Genomic DNA, 18,892 nt, shown 5'->3' with positions numbered 1-18,892 from the left:
ACCATAAAATGTGGTGGTTTTTAGCACTAACATAACAGTATTAATGTGGAGCCTCCAGCCTTTCTGTTTCTAGTGAGTACAGCGGTGAAGCCCTTTACCCATTCTGGACCCACACTGGAGCTGGTTTTGCCACAGTCCAACCTATGTAGTAAAGTACAGGCAGTTTCCTTATGGTGAGATTAACATCTCTGACCTAATTTATTCTGTTTGCCTCAAGGCTTTGCAGTGTCGTGATCTACGGGTACAGTAAATATGGCAGGACAGAACTTGAAGTTGAAGGTGACCAGGTGTATTTACAGGGGAAAAAAGACTTGTAACAGTACATCTTTCTGGAGAACTAGAAAGGTAGAAATATCATATACAGAGATTAGTTGCTTAATAAATGCTGGATTTGTTGTGCTTCAGGATCATTTGTTACATGGTAATGGTGTGGTATTGCGGACATGGTTATGCTGCAAGTGATGCCATCTGCATTTGACCACATTAAATTCTAGATGTGAGGCATACGTAGACTCTGGTTTCTTTGAGAACTATGAAGAGGAACAGATGTAGGTGTAGAACTTTGTATCATAGAATGAGATGACCAGACTCCTGAATATCCAATTTTATGCTCAGTTCTTGTCTGCATGTACATCTTCTCCGTTTGAGCTACTAAAGTTGTGATGGGCCTTTCCAGAGTGGTGGAGTTTGGGCCAGTTGTCACTTGGTTTGGGAGTTTGGGTTTTTTTGAGCTATACAAGTAGCTGAGAGCAGCCATCAGTGAGAAAGCAGCAACTTCCCCCAAAGTCCAGTCTTCCTCCTCAGTTCCTAGTTGCTAGCTAATATTCAGTATCTCCACTGGTAAAAGCAGATGAAGGCATTAGCATTGAGGTTTCAACTTATGTCCAGATTTGATGTTAGAACTATAACATCTCTTTTTCATTAACCTTACAGTAGATATAAAGTGCTTAAAAGCTGTTCATTAACTGAAAATTGTTTCAGCTCCAGAGTTGCAACTTCTGTTCTGGGAAGCTTCCAGTTTTGGAAGGAAAGGTATTTTCACTCCCCAATAGGAGTGGTGCATGTGCAGACACTGCCTTCATGATGCCTGTGGAAACTTTAGTTGTAGTTCAGTGGTGTTGTTCCTTAATTAGAGCATATGTGACCCATTTGCTGACCACTGGCGTGTCCCTCTAGCTCTAAACTTGTACAGCCCTCTCACCCTGACCTGCAGGAGAGCAGGCTGTGAGAAAGAACAGATTTTTCTTTTTCTGTAGCTTCATTGTGGTTTCAGATCCTGGCAGAAGCAGCAGGAAGCTGGTGAGTGGTTAGAAACTAACTTAATTGGACTGGGAAATCTTATGTGGTTTTGCTTCCCTTGTGACTTGTGACTCTCTCTTGATAGCTTAGCCTTTTCCATTAAGATAGCAGAGTACTTACAAATATGACAGAAGGCATTCTTGCTTTGAGGGGACCATCTTTTAAACCTTCCAGCTAGTGGCTTGGTAGTTAATCTCAAGTGTATGAGAGAACTTCATGTCTGCAGCTGTAGCAGATCTATAGCCAGAAGCGTAGTGCTCAGAGGGTGGGGGAAGTGTGTAGGTACTGAATCCCCAAGCTGCCTGTAGTGTAAATCCAGTTGTGCAAATAAAGGGGTACTCAAATGCTCTAAGTATGAAGAAGGTGCTTCCTATGTCTCAAACAGCTTTATTGGAGAACAGATGTACAATCTCTTCTGAATCTATGCAATACTGCAGTGATCAGCTCTAATCCACATCCTGGAGAAGACTCAGTCTATATGTTTCTGCCTAAATAGTGTACCTTGCCAGACTGCAAGGTAGTAGCACACCTCTAGCTTCCTCTATTGTTACCCATGAAAAGCTCCTTACAGAGTCTGTTCATCCTCTTCCTTCCTTCATGCCCTTCAAAGAAAAAGGGAATTTCTTGAAAGTATCAAGTATGAGAGGGGCCACAAACTTCTATTACTTCTTCTACCACAAACTTCTGTAAATGTTCTTCATTCTGCCTTTTCCCTTTGTGCAAATCACAGCTTCCAGAGTGGAAGTTAATTTCTCATATTGGTGCTAGGGCTCAGCTAGACCTCTTTTGAGGTCATGGGCTTTAGTCTGCATGTCCTTACAGGCTTCCTGTCTGTATGGACCATGCAACACAAGAAGGGAGATAAAAGTGTTCATGCCTTTCCTGCTTGAAGAAACATTTGTAAATTGTTCCTGTAGTTGCCTGGTAGTATACATGATGTTAGTTAAAACATAAGCAAAGAACACTAACTTCTTTGGCCTAAAGTGCATCTACCTTGGTTTGGTGACTACTGTCATAATCTGTTTAAATCTCTACCTAGACTTGGAATATGCTGTCCTGCAACTCTTCTCCCATTGCTTATGTGTGATTGTGTCCAGTGTTGGGCCCAAAGGCTCATGAGCCCATCTGCAGCAGTGATCATCAGTACTTTGCACTTACCTTTTTTTCAGGCAGCCTGTAAGGTTAGAAGTAGAAGCTAGAAACTAGAGGCTTACGGATTTTATTCTGCAGCTGTAGCTGATCACTGCTGTTTGTATACTACGGTCAAGAGAATCCTGAGGTCTCTTATCCAGCTCTTTGACAAACCTAAATGTTTGTTTCATACACACTAGTGTGAAATGGGAAATGCCTAGTGCAACTGTAAGTTGGAAGAAGGAGAGAAAGCTTGTTCTGGTGCTATAACCAAGCTGCTCAGTTTGAGAACTAAGAACTGAGCCTGGGCACCCAGCACTTACACCAAATGGTTTTCCTCTTCATGTGCCTTCAGCAAGCGCTTCCTCAGTCTTCCTCTGTATCTGGTGTGGAGATGGACAAGCACAACTACCCACTGCCTTAAACAGCAGAGAACAAACTAAGCAGTCCTGCCTCATCACTAATACAGAATTGGGGCTTTTCTCCATATGGCCATAACTGAGTTTATTCAGGGTAGCTACTGGACTGTTAATTTGCCCTTTCCTCTGTAGCTTTGCTCAGTGAGCTTTAAGTTAAATTCATCAGTCTTGCATTCTCAGTGACAGTTTAAATTTTCATTTCTTTTGCTGCAGGTACCCACAGATGTTGAGACATGTCAAGACCGAGTAGAATGTTTCAATGCTGACTTGAAAGCAGATATGGAGAGATGGCAGAACAACAAAAGACAAGACTTTAGGCAGCTACTCATGGGGATGGCAGATAAAAACATCCAGTACTACGAGAAGGTACGTGGCGCTGCTGGAGCATTGACAGGAAAAAAAAAATAGTCTGTTTTCCTCTGAGGTGGTGATAACTCTTCAGGAAAGCTTCACACTGTCCTGAAGGAAAGAGTCTTGGGCATCTAAATCAGTTCTCTAGTGCTGTGGAAGCTGCTGTTTGTCAGCAACTTGGTGTAATCTATTGAGTTGCTAGTCACGCTCAAGTGATCTGCATGAGACTAGTAGTCTTTTGCAAGGCAGCCCTGGGACATTTCATCCTGGGTGCTTGTCTGTCTTGCATTCTTGAATCGAACAAGCAACTGAGCAGCAGTAGTGGCAGTGAAAGACCAAAATGGCATGTTCTACGGATTCAACTAGACTAGAAAAATCTTGACTCCGCCTTTTGTAAACCAAACTACATGAGTTATTGTACATAAATGGATCCATATATAGATTACACTGTTACACATAAATTAGTCTAATCTCTGTCCCTTTGTGCGTAGTTCTGTCCTTTGTATGCTGGTCTTGGAAATACCTAGTCATGTTCCTCTGCCCTTTTTCAGCTGGTGCATTTTTACCTGAGATTCAGTGTCAGACTTTGGGTGAAATACTTTGACATTTAACTGTGTATGCTGCCAGCCTAGTTTTGCTTCATGCTAGGACAGTGCTGCCCAATGCAGTGCTTGATATATTAAACACTAATAGGCTTATGCATGGTGGCATACTCCCATCCTCTTACCTGTTGTATTTTTTCCACATCTACTTTACAAACTTCTTCCTGTGCTAGGTTACCTCTCTATGCAATGTTAATATGCACTTTCTTTGCCCCTTCCAATGTCTGTCTTGTCAGTAATTCATACCTAGTCACACAGAACTTTCTTCACCCTGATGTCCTCTTCTGAGGCTGCTGTGGACGTGTGTGGGGATATAAAAGACTCCACTGAACGTCCAGCAGTGCCTCTGCAATTGATGGTTAAATCTGTACATCTGGCTCTGCTCTTAATTGCAGCAAGGAAGCTTTTTGGTAGGGAAGTGTCTTAACAGCTTCAGCACACACAACTAGAAATACTCCATTCACCTGCAGTACAGTGAGCAAGATTAGAATGAATATGGTTGACAACAGTGACTTGTGGATATAAGATCTGGAGATGTTTGCCCATTCTGAATTTGATTTTGTGTTTCTAATATGTATTCCAGTCTGTATTTGTCCAGTTTTATTTCTGGACTGTACACAGTTGGAGGACAGTAATTATACTTCAGTCCTTGTGCTGTGTATACATGTCTGGGGAGATGACTCCAAAGCCAGTAGTGACTTTCTCGAATCTAGACTCTGCATTTATTTTACTGCACCAGGCTCTACCAGTTCATCATGTCCCCGAGATGTACTAGAGTGCACTGTGTCTCTGAACTGATTTCCCTAAATGCAAGGGATTTTTCAAGTAAGTTAGCTGGAGGTAGCCTATGATAGCTGTTATGTCCATATCAGCCCTCCTCAGCAGTTATACCACAAAGATGTGAATTTCTACTAGAAACAGTTTGTCTGCTTAGCTGAAAGCTGTGGTGTTCTTCAGCTTAGAAGAATCTAGTTTGATATTTGAAAATCCTGGGTATTCTAATGATCTTTAATTGCTTGGGCCAGCTGGATGAGTTTGGAAAGCTTTAATTTGTTTTCCTTGTTTGGAAATGGTAGCTATTCTTTCTGAACACTTTCTTGCTGTTTGAGTTTCCAGTATTTTTCCCCCTTCTGTAATAATCTATAAAGACCTAGCTAGCCTTTCTTGAACTTGCGTTCTGTTGGTCTGGAAAGGTTGGCCAAAAGTTACAAGAACTAAGGTACAATCTGTTGTTTAAAATGTTTGTTTCTTTCTTCAGTGCCTTACAGCGTGGGAGTCAATTATACCACTATTGCAAGACAAGCCAGAGACCAAATAAGACGTACATTCATGGACAGCCTAGTGCTTCTGTGCTCAGTACCACCAGACATACTGGAACTGTATGAAGGACTCCTTTTGTCAAGTTAACTGAAATGCCAGCTGCACTTAGGCTGGAACAGATGCTCTGAAAACTATTTGAATTTTTCCTCACTTTCTGTGTTTAAATTGGGGTATGTTTCATCTTTTTCAGTTATCTTGAATGGTTCCTTCTTTATCCTATGGAGTGATTGGGGGTTCGTAGTGGAAGTGCACGGGGATCTTGATAAAACTTACCTCTTTAGCCTGGAAGGAACTGATGAGTGGAACACTAAAAAGATGAAAATAAAACTCTACTGCAAGGTGCCAAATGACATCTTTACCATTCTGTTTTGTTTGCTTTAAAAATAAAAGATAATTATTCCTATGATACAGTACTCCCTAACCAATCCTTATCCCTTTTTTTGGATGGGCAGGGAAAGGCTGGAAACAAATATTTTCTGTTTTACAACCACCCATATGCTCCCACCAAATAAAATGGTTTCTGGAGACTTTCTGTGTGGGAGTTGGGCTGGTCCCAGGCAGAGCACAGCAACATGACCTGCAGGGAGCCTGTGATGCAAGCATGAACTGTGGTTTTTGTGAGTGTGGCATGCTGTTGGTTCATACTGAGTATCCTTGTTTACCTTGGTGATTATAAAGTAATGTCAGTTGACTGAAGCGTATTTGTGACTGACGTGGGGATCAAAATATGGGCCTAGCTGCAGGAGTGAGTTGAACAGCAGCCTTTCAAGGTGCATGGGAACGGTGGAAGCAAGTACAAGTCTTTAGTGTAGTTTTTTCCTAAAGCTAGCTCTGGAAATTGCGTAGTAGAATTCTCTTGGTCTATGCTTTAAATGCTTTTTGGGATTTTTTTTTTTTTTTCTGAACTAGAGCCACTTTAGGCTTGGTCACTTAAGGTGCTTGTTGTAGTAAAGGTGGAACTCTGCTTTCTCTCCCCATGTTTTTTTTTGCAGCAGCCGACAGCCAAAGTGTGTCAAATGCTTGCATCCACCAAGCACCATTGTGTGTGAAACTTGCCTTAAATAGGTTGGTGGGGGTAGACTGGTACCCTGTTAGATACAGAGTTCACACCTGTCCCTACTGAATCACGTGGCAAGTCTTTTAAGACTACTTCTGGTACAGATCTATTTTCTCAGTAGTTCTTGCTGGTCTTTAGAAATGTAACTGCTGTTGCAAGTCCCTTTTTTCCCTTTCTCTTGCAGTCCAACCTCAAGTATTGGTGTTAATGGCCTTAGGAATGCTGCTTAGGATTCCCTGGGTCCCAGAGTCTTGATTTAACAGCATGCAGATAAATTCTTTTAACCATCCTAAGTGAGGGGGATTGGGGCTAATATCAGTGTAATATTGGGATCTGAGGGAATAAGTAACTCTGAGCACTTACTGCTAAACTTGAATGACTACTTGATTTCTGGCAACTTTCTTGCAAAAAATATGGGCAGCTTTTGTCTCCTCCTTGACAGCCTACAGATACCAGTCTGGTTTGGATTTCGTCCCTTCGTAAACCCCAAGTACACCTGAAGCCCCCTTATTCAGCTTGGTGGCTTTATAACAACTTTCAAGATGAGTTATTGCAGCAATGTGGCAGCTGTCAGGCTAATGAAACAATGCTCTCTGGCTACAAAAGTCAAGTTTAAGGCATTTTTAAAAGGTCTTCCTTTTTGACTCAGCCTCCACTGAAGCTCTGTGGTTCTAAACAAACTATGCTTTTTGGTTTAAGCTCATAGTTTGCCAATATACACTGACGTGGTGTAAATGAGAACTCTGCTTTAAGTTGCTGTTAGGTCCAGAATGACAAACTACTGTTATGAAAAGGAAGCGCTTAAGGGGATCATCTTGAAGCAGTAACCAAGTGTTTTCCTCAGTCTTTCCCTTCTAAAATAAGCACTTGCCTACCATTTAACAGTCTGACCTTCATGGTTACAGTCTTTCCAGTTTCCCACAAACTGAGATCAACATGCTTTTTTTTGAGCTGGTTCCTGTGTAGTAAGTGGAATTTTGTCATTGACTCTGTAACATCACTGGGAGCCAAGCAAAATGTAATTTGAACTAATATGTAGACAGTCTACCTATTTTTTTATAAGGTAAAAGTGAAAGATGAGTAGAAAGGATGGTGGGTTTTTTTCCCTACAGCTGAGTAGGTTTCATGTAATGCCTTACACACATTTTTTATGTCAGACTGAAGTGTGGGTATTTGTTCTGGGGGATTTAGGAACTGACATCACAGATGTTCATGAGAAACATAAAAGGCAATGGAAAGTATCAAGTGAAATTCAAATCAACATGTAACGGTTGAGGCTGGAGCTGCTGGAGATTAGCTTAAATTTTCTTTAATCTGATGCCACTGAATCTGTGACATGGTTCTTATGCTTTGGATGAGGACTAGTTTTTTTAATTTTGGGTAAATCCCTTTCTGGCTAAGCTGTTGGAAGTCAGGCATGCTTTGCACCTCCCTGTTGGAGTTATGTGGCTCTGTGGCACCTGCAAGTTGATTTGGAGTGGTTGGAATGTGCACCTTGGGTTGTGGCCACCAGTAGGATTTCTTACGTGATCAGGAACACTAAAACCTCTTAAGCCCCTACAAAGGAACGAAAACTTAACATTCAGAAGAGGAGTCCTCTGCAAGAATTGATGCTGTATAAGAAGGGTGTTTAGTGATGGGTCTCCCAGCTCCGATGGCCTGCGGAGGAGTCTCTTTTTATAAAGAGCTGCTGTAAATCACTACGTAACTGTGGGAGAGGCTGCGAGGTGTGGGGAGGATCTTAACTGTGAGGTTTGGGGCAGCAATGCCCAACAGGAGAACTACAAAATAGTGGGAAACTCCTGTAAGATGTAGTGACACTTAAAGAGTGTACTTAATTGCTGCTAGTGGGAGGTTGAAATATGAACGGTTAGTGAAACTCCTGATATGTTATCCTGTAATTCTTACAGAATAGGAGTCTCTCCTTTGGATGGCCCAAACCTTGTATGTGGAAAGTAAAAAGGTGTTGGTGAAGTGAAGCAGGAGTAGTGTGGGAATCTCATCTCTGAATAACTTCTTGATTGTTCCATCACTTAAGGTCACTGTCTACACATGCACTAAAATGATGTCAAAAGTCATTAGCTACACTTTCTATGAGCCTATGTAACATGTGGGTCCTTCAACAGTCCTTAAATTAGCTGAATTTTCCTTGTAATCCATAGCCGGACCAAGTTCCCTCTCAGGATTCACTGCTGTCCTGGTTACTTCTGTGTGATTTCTGGGATGGTTTTTTTTCTCTGAACTGGCACCAGCACAATAAAGAAGCACTGAGATCTTGTTTTCATGCTCAGTAATGAACTGTGCATTGTTCATATCTTATCTTTACCAGGTTCTGACTCTTGCAATAAACACAGATGTTGAAACAATTATTTCAGGTATCTATTGAAAAATGAAAATTTAATAGGTGCAGCCCTAAAGACACAAACTTTTTTGAGTTGTATTGAATTAACTGTATTCTTCACTGGAGTCTACTTGGAGTTTTGTCGCACTGACATGTGCGGAGGATGGAGTGGTGGGTTAAGCAGTAGAAAGAAACATCTGCAAAGCATGAGTTGCAGAGATGTTTCTGCTGGAGGTACTGTGAGGTAGCCTTGCAGCAGTGGCTCTGCATAACCTCTTTGTGATGCATATTGCTTCAGGCGTTGGTCCTGCAGATGACAAGGTACAAAAAAATTCCCTCCCAACCCACCAGGGTCTGTTCAGTGTTTTAACAGGAGCCGTGTTTTTGTTAAAACTTGCACAATTTAGCTTGAGTGTGATTAACATTGCAGACTGTTTAAAATCCTGGTGCTGATAACCACTGAGCAAAATTGCATAGACTAAACTAGCTCACTAGATGTTCAGCCTTCTTAAATTCTGAAGGTAGAACAGTCTTTCTGTTGATATGTTAACTTATACTACAACAACCAATAAACAGGGAAAAGGGGATCTTTTTTTAAGGTAGGGGAGTTGCTACCACTTCCCAGATTTTTTTTTTTTGTAAATTGAAACTGGGGATCACAGGAATAAACTTGCCTTTTGGCAGTGTGAATGTTGCATTTTAAACTTTCTGGGAGTGCTTTTGAACCAATTTTACAGAATAAAATGGTAATGCTTAATTCTGTGCTTAGCACTTTGAAGTATTGCTGGGTATCTGACTTTTACAAAGTACTCCGTAATCAACTGGGCTGGTTTTTAAGGTTGTGTGGCTAAGGCACAGTACTTGTGCAGAAAATAATGTGCTTCCCAAAAAGGCATAAGTAGATCACCTGTGTGTAAGTGGCATGCTAAAACGTTAAAGGGTAGTCACTGTCCTAGACTACTTTGAAGGCCTTAGTATTCTATGCTTTGCAGCTAAACCCATTTCCTTAACTCTGCTGCTGAGATATGTATCCATACCTTCAGATCAAGCAGCAAGGGTTGGGGCCGGTGCCACATTCCCACAGCACAGGAGGGCAGACAGCAGAGGGACAGTCTCACGGTAGCAAACAGTCAAAGGGCTTTTGTCTTTAGTATATGAAAATAAAGCAGCACCGTCCTTGTTCTCTTTTGCTCTGTGCCTGCATCCCTCTGTCCCTCCTTAAGGTTTGGAGAGTTGGGCCGTGCAGGAGGTAAACTGGCTGTGAGTGGAGGTGGATCTCATCCCCCCTCCTTGTGAAGGTGTCAGTACTGGGGACCAAAATGATGCTGGCTCATTGCCCAGTCTCCTCTGCTTTCAACGTCTTCAAACCCACTCACAGGATCTAGTCACTGTTCGTGCCATTAAAAACCAAAATGAAAGCTGTGAAAAGACTTGTCTGTGTGAATTAGCTAGTAAACAATTGAAAAATAGGAAGGAGGCTTTTGTTTCCTGCATTTGACCAAATCTGGCAACTGTGCTCTTGTTCAGACTCGCAGACTAGGAAGTGTTGTCTTGCCTTCTGGTGCTGGCATGTTTCTATACTCTTTCATGTATCTCTGTATAAATATACTTTGTGTGTTGTTTACTATGGAACTAGTATTGATGGACAAAAACACTTTGAGGTAAAACTGTTTGTAATTCTCTATTAGTGTGTACATTTTTTTAAGATGCGCCATTTGTTTACCTCAATTAATTTAATGGAATGGACCAATAAATGTATTAAATGACGACTCCTTTACCTAGAATATAAAGTTTCATTTTTTTTTTTTTGCAGCCTTTGCCGTTGAAATGTGTGCACTCATTTTGTTGGGCAGCTCATCATACTGCAGAAATACTTCTCCCTTAAGATTTTGTTCCACTGCTGATTTAATTAAAAAGTAATCTGTTGCTGTAGTACATCTGGTGTTACTCAAAAGTGAAGCCTGGAGCTGAGGAGAGATTGGGGGGGTGGGAGGGGTGGGAGCAGGCCAGTGATAAGGGTGGCAGCAACTTCCTCAGAATAAAGGGTTGCCGAGTGAGCAATCAGCCTCTACTTGTTGCATCCTGGGCTTGAAATGAAGCTGCCTGATTTGCTTCCAGTTTATTTCAGTTACTGAAGGGCTTTTAACTTGCCTTTACTTAGCCCAGGATCTTGGAAGCCACTTACATGCTAATTGAAGTAACAAGATTTAAGACAAGAGAGTAAGTCCTGATCCCTCTGGAGCATAACAGCCTTTTGAATCGTGTTTGACTTTAGCTAACATCATCTCATGCTAGTTGCTGTATTGTATGAGGTTGCCTTTGGTAGGGGTTTCACCCCAGCATAAAGCTGGGGTAACAAGCTGACTGTTAACGGGTGTCAGTATCCCTACATCTTTGTGAAGCCTGTAGAAGTAGTGTGCTGCTGTTACCTGTTCTTAACGTGTTACAGGAGTAGTACATCCTGGTGATGTGAGTTGAAATGCCAGTATCAGCCCTTAAGTTGTAGGTGGCCTCCCATGAACTCTGTTGAAGCACTGCCAGGGACAGTAGGACAATCCTCCAGAAGTCAGGGGCACGAACATCTGTTCAGGAGTGTTTTATTGTAGGGATTACCAAAAATGTCTTAATCTTACATATTTTTTTACAGTGGTATTTCTGTATTTAGCGGTCTTCTGCATAACATTGATCATCAGCTGGGCTGACACATCTTCCGTAGCACTTGGAGAGCAGGTGTGCCCTGCTGGCAACTGTGCATGTGCAGCACACAGCTTGTGGACCCCTGCTTCATCAGCCAAAGTCAGAACTGCCCTGAGGTTTCTGAATGAACAGACGAAAAGGAACTAATGGAAAACTGATCTTCTGCTTTCCTCTTCCACATTGAATGATGAGTCTAGAAACACTTATTATTTTTCTACCCTGTTCATGTCCCTCTGCACTACTGCTAACCAGCCTAGCAGGAAAGCAAATGATCTCAAGATTGCTGGTGTGCAGTAGCCAATGCACATACTCTGCAAGACTATGTACTGTAGAAATCTCAAGGCACACTTCTTTGTCCTGGGTGAGCTCGGTGGCTGAGAGGCTGTGGCATGCTGTGAAATGGAAACAAAGTAAGATGCTTCCTGTAATGATGATAACCGTGGGGACTAACGCTTGGCAAACCTTCCACTGTGTGGTAGCTCAGAGAGCTGACAAAAAGCAAAAGATGCTTTAGCTGGTACAGCCTCTGTCACTTGGTCAGAATCTCAAGGGAGCCAGTGGTTGAACGTTGTTTGATGGCTACAATGCTGTAAAGAGCAATAAAAATGCAGGTTACAAGAGAGCTAGCAAGCTGCTTTTTCAAATTAGTTTGCTTTTTTTCCCACCAGTTCTTTAGGTTAAACTTTGCTGAGGCATCTGGATCTAGCTGTGTGCTTGCATGATTCCTCTCAAGGATCTGCCAGCCTCTCTCTAAGTTACTTTTGTGTACAAGCAAGCACTGTTTGTCATCTTTCAGACTTAAAAGTCTTAAGTTGTGATTGTGCTGATAATCGTGGTAAGTTCTATTTGGAGCCTGTATTAAAAAGCAGTTGAATAGCTAGCAGTGACTTGCTGTTAAAACAGCAGGGTTGTGCCTAAGAAGCAAGTCACTTGTGGCTGGAAAATACAAGGTAAGCAGAGCTGGGGAATGACGAGTGTGACGTAGTCTTTCCCACACTTCACACTTGTAGTACTGCTGACACCAAGTGTCAAATGTGTTCACAAGCCCAGAAAGCCTACGGTGCTCTGGATGAGGCAGAGCTGATGGTATAGGAGCTTTCTGTAGTGTTGCTTTTTCTTTTCCTATCTAAGTGATAACACTGAAGTTGGTATACATAGCAGAAAGTCTAAAAGCACTATTATTTAAAAAAAAATATATAGCAAAACTGGGCAAGAATTTTGCCTCGGATCAGACGTCAATCTGTCTAATACCTGCCTTATATATGAATGAAAATGTTGTTGCAGCATGGATTAAATACTGACATTATCCCTATTCATTTTAATATTCATACTAGAGGAGTCTTGCTGTTTCTAGTAATGCAATGAGCTGGAGTGTCTTGGAAGGGGGCGACAGTCGAAGTGGGATATGGAGGGAGATTCTTCAAAAAATCTGGAAGAGTAGGTGGAGCTGCTGTTTCAGCTTTCTGTCTTCAAATAAAGCTGGTTTTGTGCTTAAAACTTGTTCTTGAAATTGCACCTCTCAGTCACTCTGTAGCTGTACAGTTGGGCAAATTCACTGGGATCAGAAAAATAACCATTTCCTTCAGTGTGGTAATGATTTTTCTTTGAAAGAAACACCCGAGGGAGACTCAGATTACTCTTTTCTATCACAATGAGTAAGTAACCTGTAATGGATTTTGTAAAAAATGTTTTACTTTGTGTGGGATTATTCCCTCATTCTACTGATTACTGTTTTCACAATATCAAGCTCTACATTTGTGTGAAGACTTTGTCCCCTGGGGTTATCAGCTCTTAAACTCTGCCAAACATTCCTCCTACAGCAATGCATATTAAAGATCAAAAACATTGGTTAGATCACTTGCAAGTTTCATTATTTGAATCTCCTTGATATTTGTCAACTCATTTCTGTGAGATTTTTTTTCTACCGATCTTTGTTCCCCTGTTTTTAAATTTAAAGAATGTTTTATTTTTCTTATCTATATTACACACTTTAGACCTAGGATCAGGAAGCAAGGAGAAAATACTGTATGTCCTTTTGGACAAAACCCTTCCTATCCCTTACCTTAAAGGGAGGAGACTCAGGCAGCCAACTAGAAAAGACAAAATGAAACAGAAGCTGCTGTACCAGTTCAGTGTGTTTTGATAGATCTTGTTGTAGACTGTAGATGTCACTACTCCTGTCGTGACTAAAGACAACTGCAGCATGACAAACACCTTACCTGTAAAACATGAAAATAGTTTGTTACCAGGGAGAAAAAACCAGCTCTGGTACCTCCCTGACAAATGCAGGACCACCACTGTGTGGAAGAGCAGTGTGGTCATTGCTTCGCAAGTGCCAGATGGCACAAGTTTGTATCTGCTTCTGTTCTACACCAGAATTAAATGACTTTTCTCTCTTTTAAGCATAGAAACTAGAAAATTATCTGCTTAAACAATCTAGATGTAGAGGTGGCTGCTTGGAAGAGCAGCAATGAACCGAACAATAGGTGCTCCTTTTCCTAGGAGGTAGAAAAGCAGTCTTGGGCTAACATCTTTAGGACAGGAGAGTTTTTTAGTTCAGAATCTGCTTCTGCCCAAAGCTGGAAGAGTGGTCCACTGGGTTAATGTGGTAACAATGACTGAAACTGGGAGGTGAATCTGATTTCTATCATGTTCAGGGCAGAGGAAAGACAGAAACTGAATCCTAGTTGCAGCAGCCTTTTTTTGCTGAAGTGCACCCTTCCCTTTCTGTGATGGTAAATGGGAGAAGGGGAAGTAACCCAGCTCTGCCAGGACGTGCAAACTGGCAGCAAGGTCAGGGCTGCATGCCAAGCTTGCTGCCCTGGCAGTCTTCTCCAGCTGCAGAGCACTAGTGCAGCGCACCACCTCACTTCAGGAGGCAACACTGCTGTCAGGGAGCAAGGGCTGCTCTGCCGCCTGGGCCTCCTCAAGAGCTGGTCTGCTACTGTGATCAGGTACAGCCTGTATGGCTTGTGGTGGAGATGAAAAACTCTGTTATGATTAATAATCATGATTAATTTGGGGTGTGAGCTATGGTGTTTGTAGAAGGTAGGTGAGACTGCTACAGAGCACACTGGGGAGCTGAAGTACGGAGGCCTAGCAACAGACCCTGAGCCAAAGCTGACTTCTAGGTGAACCCACCAACCTAACATTATCTATATTTAGTATCCAATCATTAGCAAAATAAGCATAATCATTAGTGAAATATGTATGATTATTAGTGAAAGATGTAGCTTAGATAAAATATAATCATTAATGAAGACACAGTGAGTGCGTCCTTGCTTAGAGGCGGGTGGACAAGGCTGTGAAACCAGATGTTTGGCTTTGTTTGGAAACTGGTGGTTAAAATTCAGTAGATAAAGGGAGCTCCCTTTGTTCCTCCCTGAGCCCTGGCCAGTCTTTGGTGGGATCTGAGAGGAGAGTGAAACCAGATGTTTCTGCATTTGGAATGATGTGAGCTTGTTTATTCAACAGTATAAAAGCTGGACCCTCTTGCAGCAACTTTGGAGACCTCACCTATGAAGGGACGCCCTGCGTGGGACCTCCCAGTGCGGGGACAGGCTCTCCAAATTCTCTCTGCAGCAGGGGCTCCCCAGCGACTGCAGATCTGGATCATGGTAATGTATTAGGGCAATTGGCAATGTATGTATCTTAATCGCTGTACCTAACCGTGAGTAGTAATGATTGGGCACATTGCCTCGCTTATCTGTTCTATTGCTTGAATCAGGCTATCGTAGGCTAATCCTTTGTGTGCGTGTATATTGCCTTATTTTCTATGTTAATTTGAAATAAAACAGTAAATCAAGGTTATTTTCTGTATTGGGGTGTGTGTGTGCTATCTATTGACCCCGTTGGTTGGCAGAACAGGAGCACAAGCAGTAGGACCGAACTGGTAACAGAGCAGTGTTGTGTTCGTATGGCAGAAGGGAAAACGATGAAAGGATGGCTGTGGGAACATGCTTGGAGGAGGCACGAGCAGTCATGGGCCTGAGCTGCTAATTGAATGCATGGCCAGTCCCATCTGTTGTGTCTAAACCCAATGCACTGGGATAAAAATGGTAGCCCTTCAATATGTTGTAAAATACATACATTTTACGATTTTCTAATATATTTTTAATAGAAAATAATTTCAGCTCCAGTTTACTAAAGAAAGTCAATTTTTATGCAAAGGCTGTTTTTTGTTGGTTAAATCATGGTCAGGCTGGAACAAATTGCGAGGTAATGCTTGTAGATGTGTAGAGAACGTAACTGAAAAAAGAATCTATCCCTCCCAAAACTGGAAGTAAGAGCAGCCAAATATAAATGGTGTGAATATCATAGTGCTTCAACCCAACATCATCTTCTCTTGGTTTTCCTTGGAGTACTGTTGTTTTTGAGCAGCACCTCAGACACTTTCCTTACCTTTGAGCTGCATACCGATAGTAATCTGAAGCACGAGCTGAATATTTTGTGTAGATAAATGATGATGATGCAACCAAGGGTGAGAAATTTGGATGTGACAGTCTTGTCCTGCAAGTTTCTTAGCTCTTCCCTTCCCATTTGTGCTACCAGCTGTTCTGGTTTTATTACGCAAAGCACAGATTGCAGCAATGACTTGCCTTTTGCTTTGTACCTTAGGCTGAATGGAGGGATTTGGGGTTTTTTTGATCAGTAAGGTAACCAAAGTACTTACCATAGGAGGATCCTTCAACGTGCTTGGATATCATGGACCTGATAGTTGGTAAGGGTATGAGGGCAAAAAGCATCACTGCCCGTGCTGCAATGCAATGAATATGTCATTATCATCTGTACCTTCAACAACCACTGCTTTTGAAGACCGCATGCCTCTGGCTTGGGAGGGCCTTTGCTTCACCTTTTCTTGTCCCTTGAGTACCAGAAAGAGGTATAAATTTTTGGTAGGAGCGTAGAGTCTCACTTCATCCAAACGATGGTGGATAAGCCACCTATTGCTCCCACTAGCAGAGGTACTTTGCCCAAACCAGCTGTGGTCTATAGCAGAGTCCTCTGAGACCCTGAGGCTGACTTGAGTCTACCCAGCGGAGGGAGCACCCCATGCTATAGGGCTTTGGCAGATAACTTCATAACACGACAGCTGTTTTCTGTCTCGGTGCTTTTGGCCTGCAGTTTTTTAGGCTTTCTCTAGTATGGAAACTCTTAGGGAGCTGGAATTAACTTCCTGTCGGCAGAACCGGCCTCAGTGAAGACCTGGTCCATGTCTAGCGTACCAAGTTGTTACTGCAATGCAGGGAATAAGCATCCTGCAGTGTAGCAGCATGTATTCGTAGTGGACTCAATATTAAACAAGCATTTTTTATTTTATTTTTTTTATCTTTTGTTCCCTAGCCTGATTGCTTAAACAAAATATCACTCAATGTTTGCTTTAGTACGCAAGTATAATATCCTACCGTCTTTCCCTTTAGAATAATTTCCTTTGATTTTTCAATTTCTCATTCCCTGTAGGAGCAGACAGAAAAATCACTTCAGGCCATTTCTCTTAGATAATTTTCTCACTTGCAGAAGCAAAACCTCAAAGCCATGCAACACATGATACTCTGTCAGATATGAATAATCCATTTCACTGTCACAATGGATGCAGTTCTTGGGGTTTGTTTTCTGTGTTTCTGCAGAGGTTACCTCCCAGCAATAAACTTGCCTTTCCTTTATTGTGGGATGCTGCCTCATCTATTGTTACCTCTGTCATTTATGTAGTGCAAGGTTTGTACATGACATTATTATGATATTTTAGTTGCTAAAGCAGCTCCAGTGTTTCACTGTTAAGTTTCCTATTGGCTGTAAATACCTTAACGTAACAAAAATAAATCATACCTCAAGATGTTTGCTTAATAGGAAACCTTTGCCAATTTATTTCTGTTGTAGCCTTAAGCCTTTCCTCACAAGAAGCAAGTGCTTCCCATTAATGCAGCAGCGTTTTCCAACTAGTACAGGGAGCCAGCAACAATTCCCACTGCCCCGTGGTGTGAGCGTTGTTCCCCTGCTCAGATCCGGGTTATGATCAAGTGATGAATTACAAGTCAACTGACCTTAAACTAAGCCTCAGCAGGAGCGCATGCCTTATCTGGGTATTGTAGGGTGCTGAGTCTAAGAGTACAAAGGGAGATATGGGGAGAGGGGAATGATACTAAAGCTCTTTCGGAAATTGTTCCTGTGATGGTCTGCTTAGCTCCCTGCTCCCAAACTCCTGGTGAAGTAGTGAAAAAGCTCTCCTCCTGACACCAAAACACCCCAGCCCCTTTCTCAGGGTGCATTCACTTGTGCAACTGGCTGTTTGACTCACCGATGTAGAACATGAACGTCCACTGCATGAAGGCCATGATAAGGATGCCAGCGCTGAAGGATGCCACTCCAATCATGACCATAGTAATGTCCCTCAGGTATTTGGAGAACACAAATACCCCTAGGAAGCTGGTGACAAAGATCGCATACCCAGCAGCATTGCCATAGCCAATCTCCACGGCATTCCAACTTAAAGGCTCCCTGAGCAAGACGAGTGGGAGTACATTCATTGCACCAACCACAGCAAGGTCGTAGAGGACTGCTGCCACAAACAACAGGATGATGATGAGTTTTGAGGGGGATACTGAAGTGGAGCTGCCGCTCTCTGAAGGCTGGGAACTGCTTGCTGCTGCTACTCCTGTGTGGACTGGTAGCTGGCTGCCTACCTCCTCTGCACTCTTAGCTTTGGCTGAGCAGGAAGCTGCTGGCTTGGGGACTATCAGGACAAAAATGCTATAGAGGAGGCAGAAAGCATAGCAAGCGATGCTGCAGCCCACCAGCACAGTGCCCTCTTGATAGTGGTCACTGAAGCCAACAAAGAGGTAGCCAGATGCCATGCTTCCAAGAAAGCCAGCAAGGCCATACACCAGCTCAATAATGGTGAGCCGCAGAGACCTCCTGCTCTCGGAGGACCCCAGGGATCCCAGAGCCATGATGCCTGCCCAGAGTGTGGTGAAACCGCCCATCAGCCCATCGAAGGCAGCAGCCCCATACATCACCTCTATCGGCCAGCCCAGCAGGAGCAGGAGGAGTAGGAGAGTTTTGGAACCCAAATAGCCAAGAAGAGGGAAGCAGATGGGGATCTTCCGATGCATCCTGTCCCCCAACTTGGACAAACCATAGGCTGACATCAAGGGACTCAGGCCCAGGACTATGTTGTAGATGATATAAAAATTAGAGACAGCCTTCTGCTGAGCATCTTCCAATGCATGTGAAGGAGTGGTGGTGTTGGTCTGGTTGTAGTAGTTCTTCACCACCAGCAACAGTGCCGTGTCATAGAAGGCGCTGGCCACTTGGGAACCTGCGACCACTGGCTCAATCCATGTCCTCATCACCGTCACCCCCACCATGCTGCTGGCAACTGCCTCTTCCTGGGAATGGCTGTTGTCAAGTAGAAGCGCGGGAGGAAGGGCTCTTCAGAAGCTCAGCTCTGGACACATGCTTGGAGAGGAGCAGTGGAGGTAAAAACCAAAGTCTGACTGGCTGCACAGAAGCAGAGAGTTGTGCAAGAGATGATCTGGCTGGGAGGGTATTTGCACCTCACCTTGCTACGTATATGCATGCCTGCATATCCTTGTGCTGCTCTGATCTTCGGCCCACACACGAGAGACTTCTGTACAGCTGGAGAACGCCCTGCACTTGCCGACTGCTGCTGCTTCTC

The 18,892-nt window shown here is 42.9% G+C and overlaps 2 protein-coding genes across 3 annotated transcripts in view; one reads left to right on the top strand and one right to left on the bottom strand.

Moving 5' to 3' along the window:
- The window catches only part of SNX30 (sorting nexin family member 30), a 50,068-nt gene extending 39,771 nt beyond the window's left edge, over nt 1–10,297 (top strand). The window contains exons 8-9 of the mRNA XM_005238565.4: nt 3,063–3,215; nt 5,061–10,297. Coding sequence (XP_005238622.2) covers nt 3,063–3,215; nt 5,061–5,120 — 213 coding nt within the window. The 3' untranslated portion in view covers nt 5,121–10,297. The remainder of the gene's footprint in view (nt 1–3,062; nt 3,216–5,060) is intronic.
- An 804-nt stretch (nt 10,298–11,101) lies between these two features.
- On the bottom strand, nt 11,102–18,892 carry SLC46A2 (solute carrier family 46 member 2). 2 transcript variants are annotated; one of them, XM_055791621.1, is made up of 5 exons: nt 18,776–18,892; nt 17,513–18,672; nt 15,890–15,973; nt 13,280–13,436; nt 11,102–11,804 (listed from the first exon to the last, which is right to left on the bottom strand). In XM_055791621.1, the coding sequence occupies exons 2-5, from the start codon at nt 18,579–18,581 to the stop codon at nt 11,747–11,749; spliced, it is 1,368 nt and encodes a 455-aa protein (XP_055647596.1). In that variant the 5' UTR covers nt 18,582–18,672; nt 18,776–18,892; the 3' UTR covers nt 11,102–11,746. The 2 variants fall into 2 exon arrangements, with proteins under 2 accessions (XP_055647596.1, XP_055647597.1); XM_055791622.1 differs by lacking the exons at nt 11,102–11,804; nt 13,280–13,436 and adding an exon at nt 16,623–16,671 and having other exon boundaries at nt 15,885–15,973; nt 17,513–18,892.

This window comes from Falco peregrinus, chromosome Z (genome assembly GCF_023634155.1).
Source record: "Falco peregrinus isolate bFalPer1 chromosome Z, bFalPer1.pri, whole genome shotgun sequence".
Classification (NCBI taxonomy): domain Eukaryota; kingdom Metazoa; phylum Chordata; class Aves; order Falconiformes; family Falconidae; genus Falco; species Falco peregrinus.
This window is presented reverse-complemented; position numbering and strand designations above follow the sequence as displayed.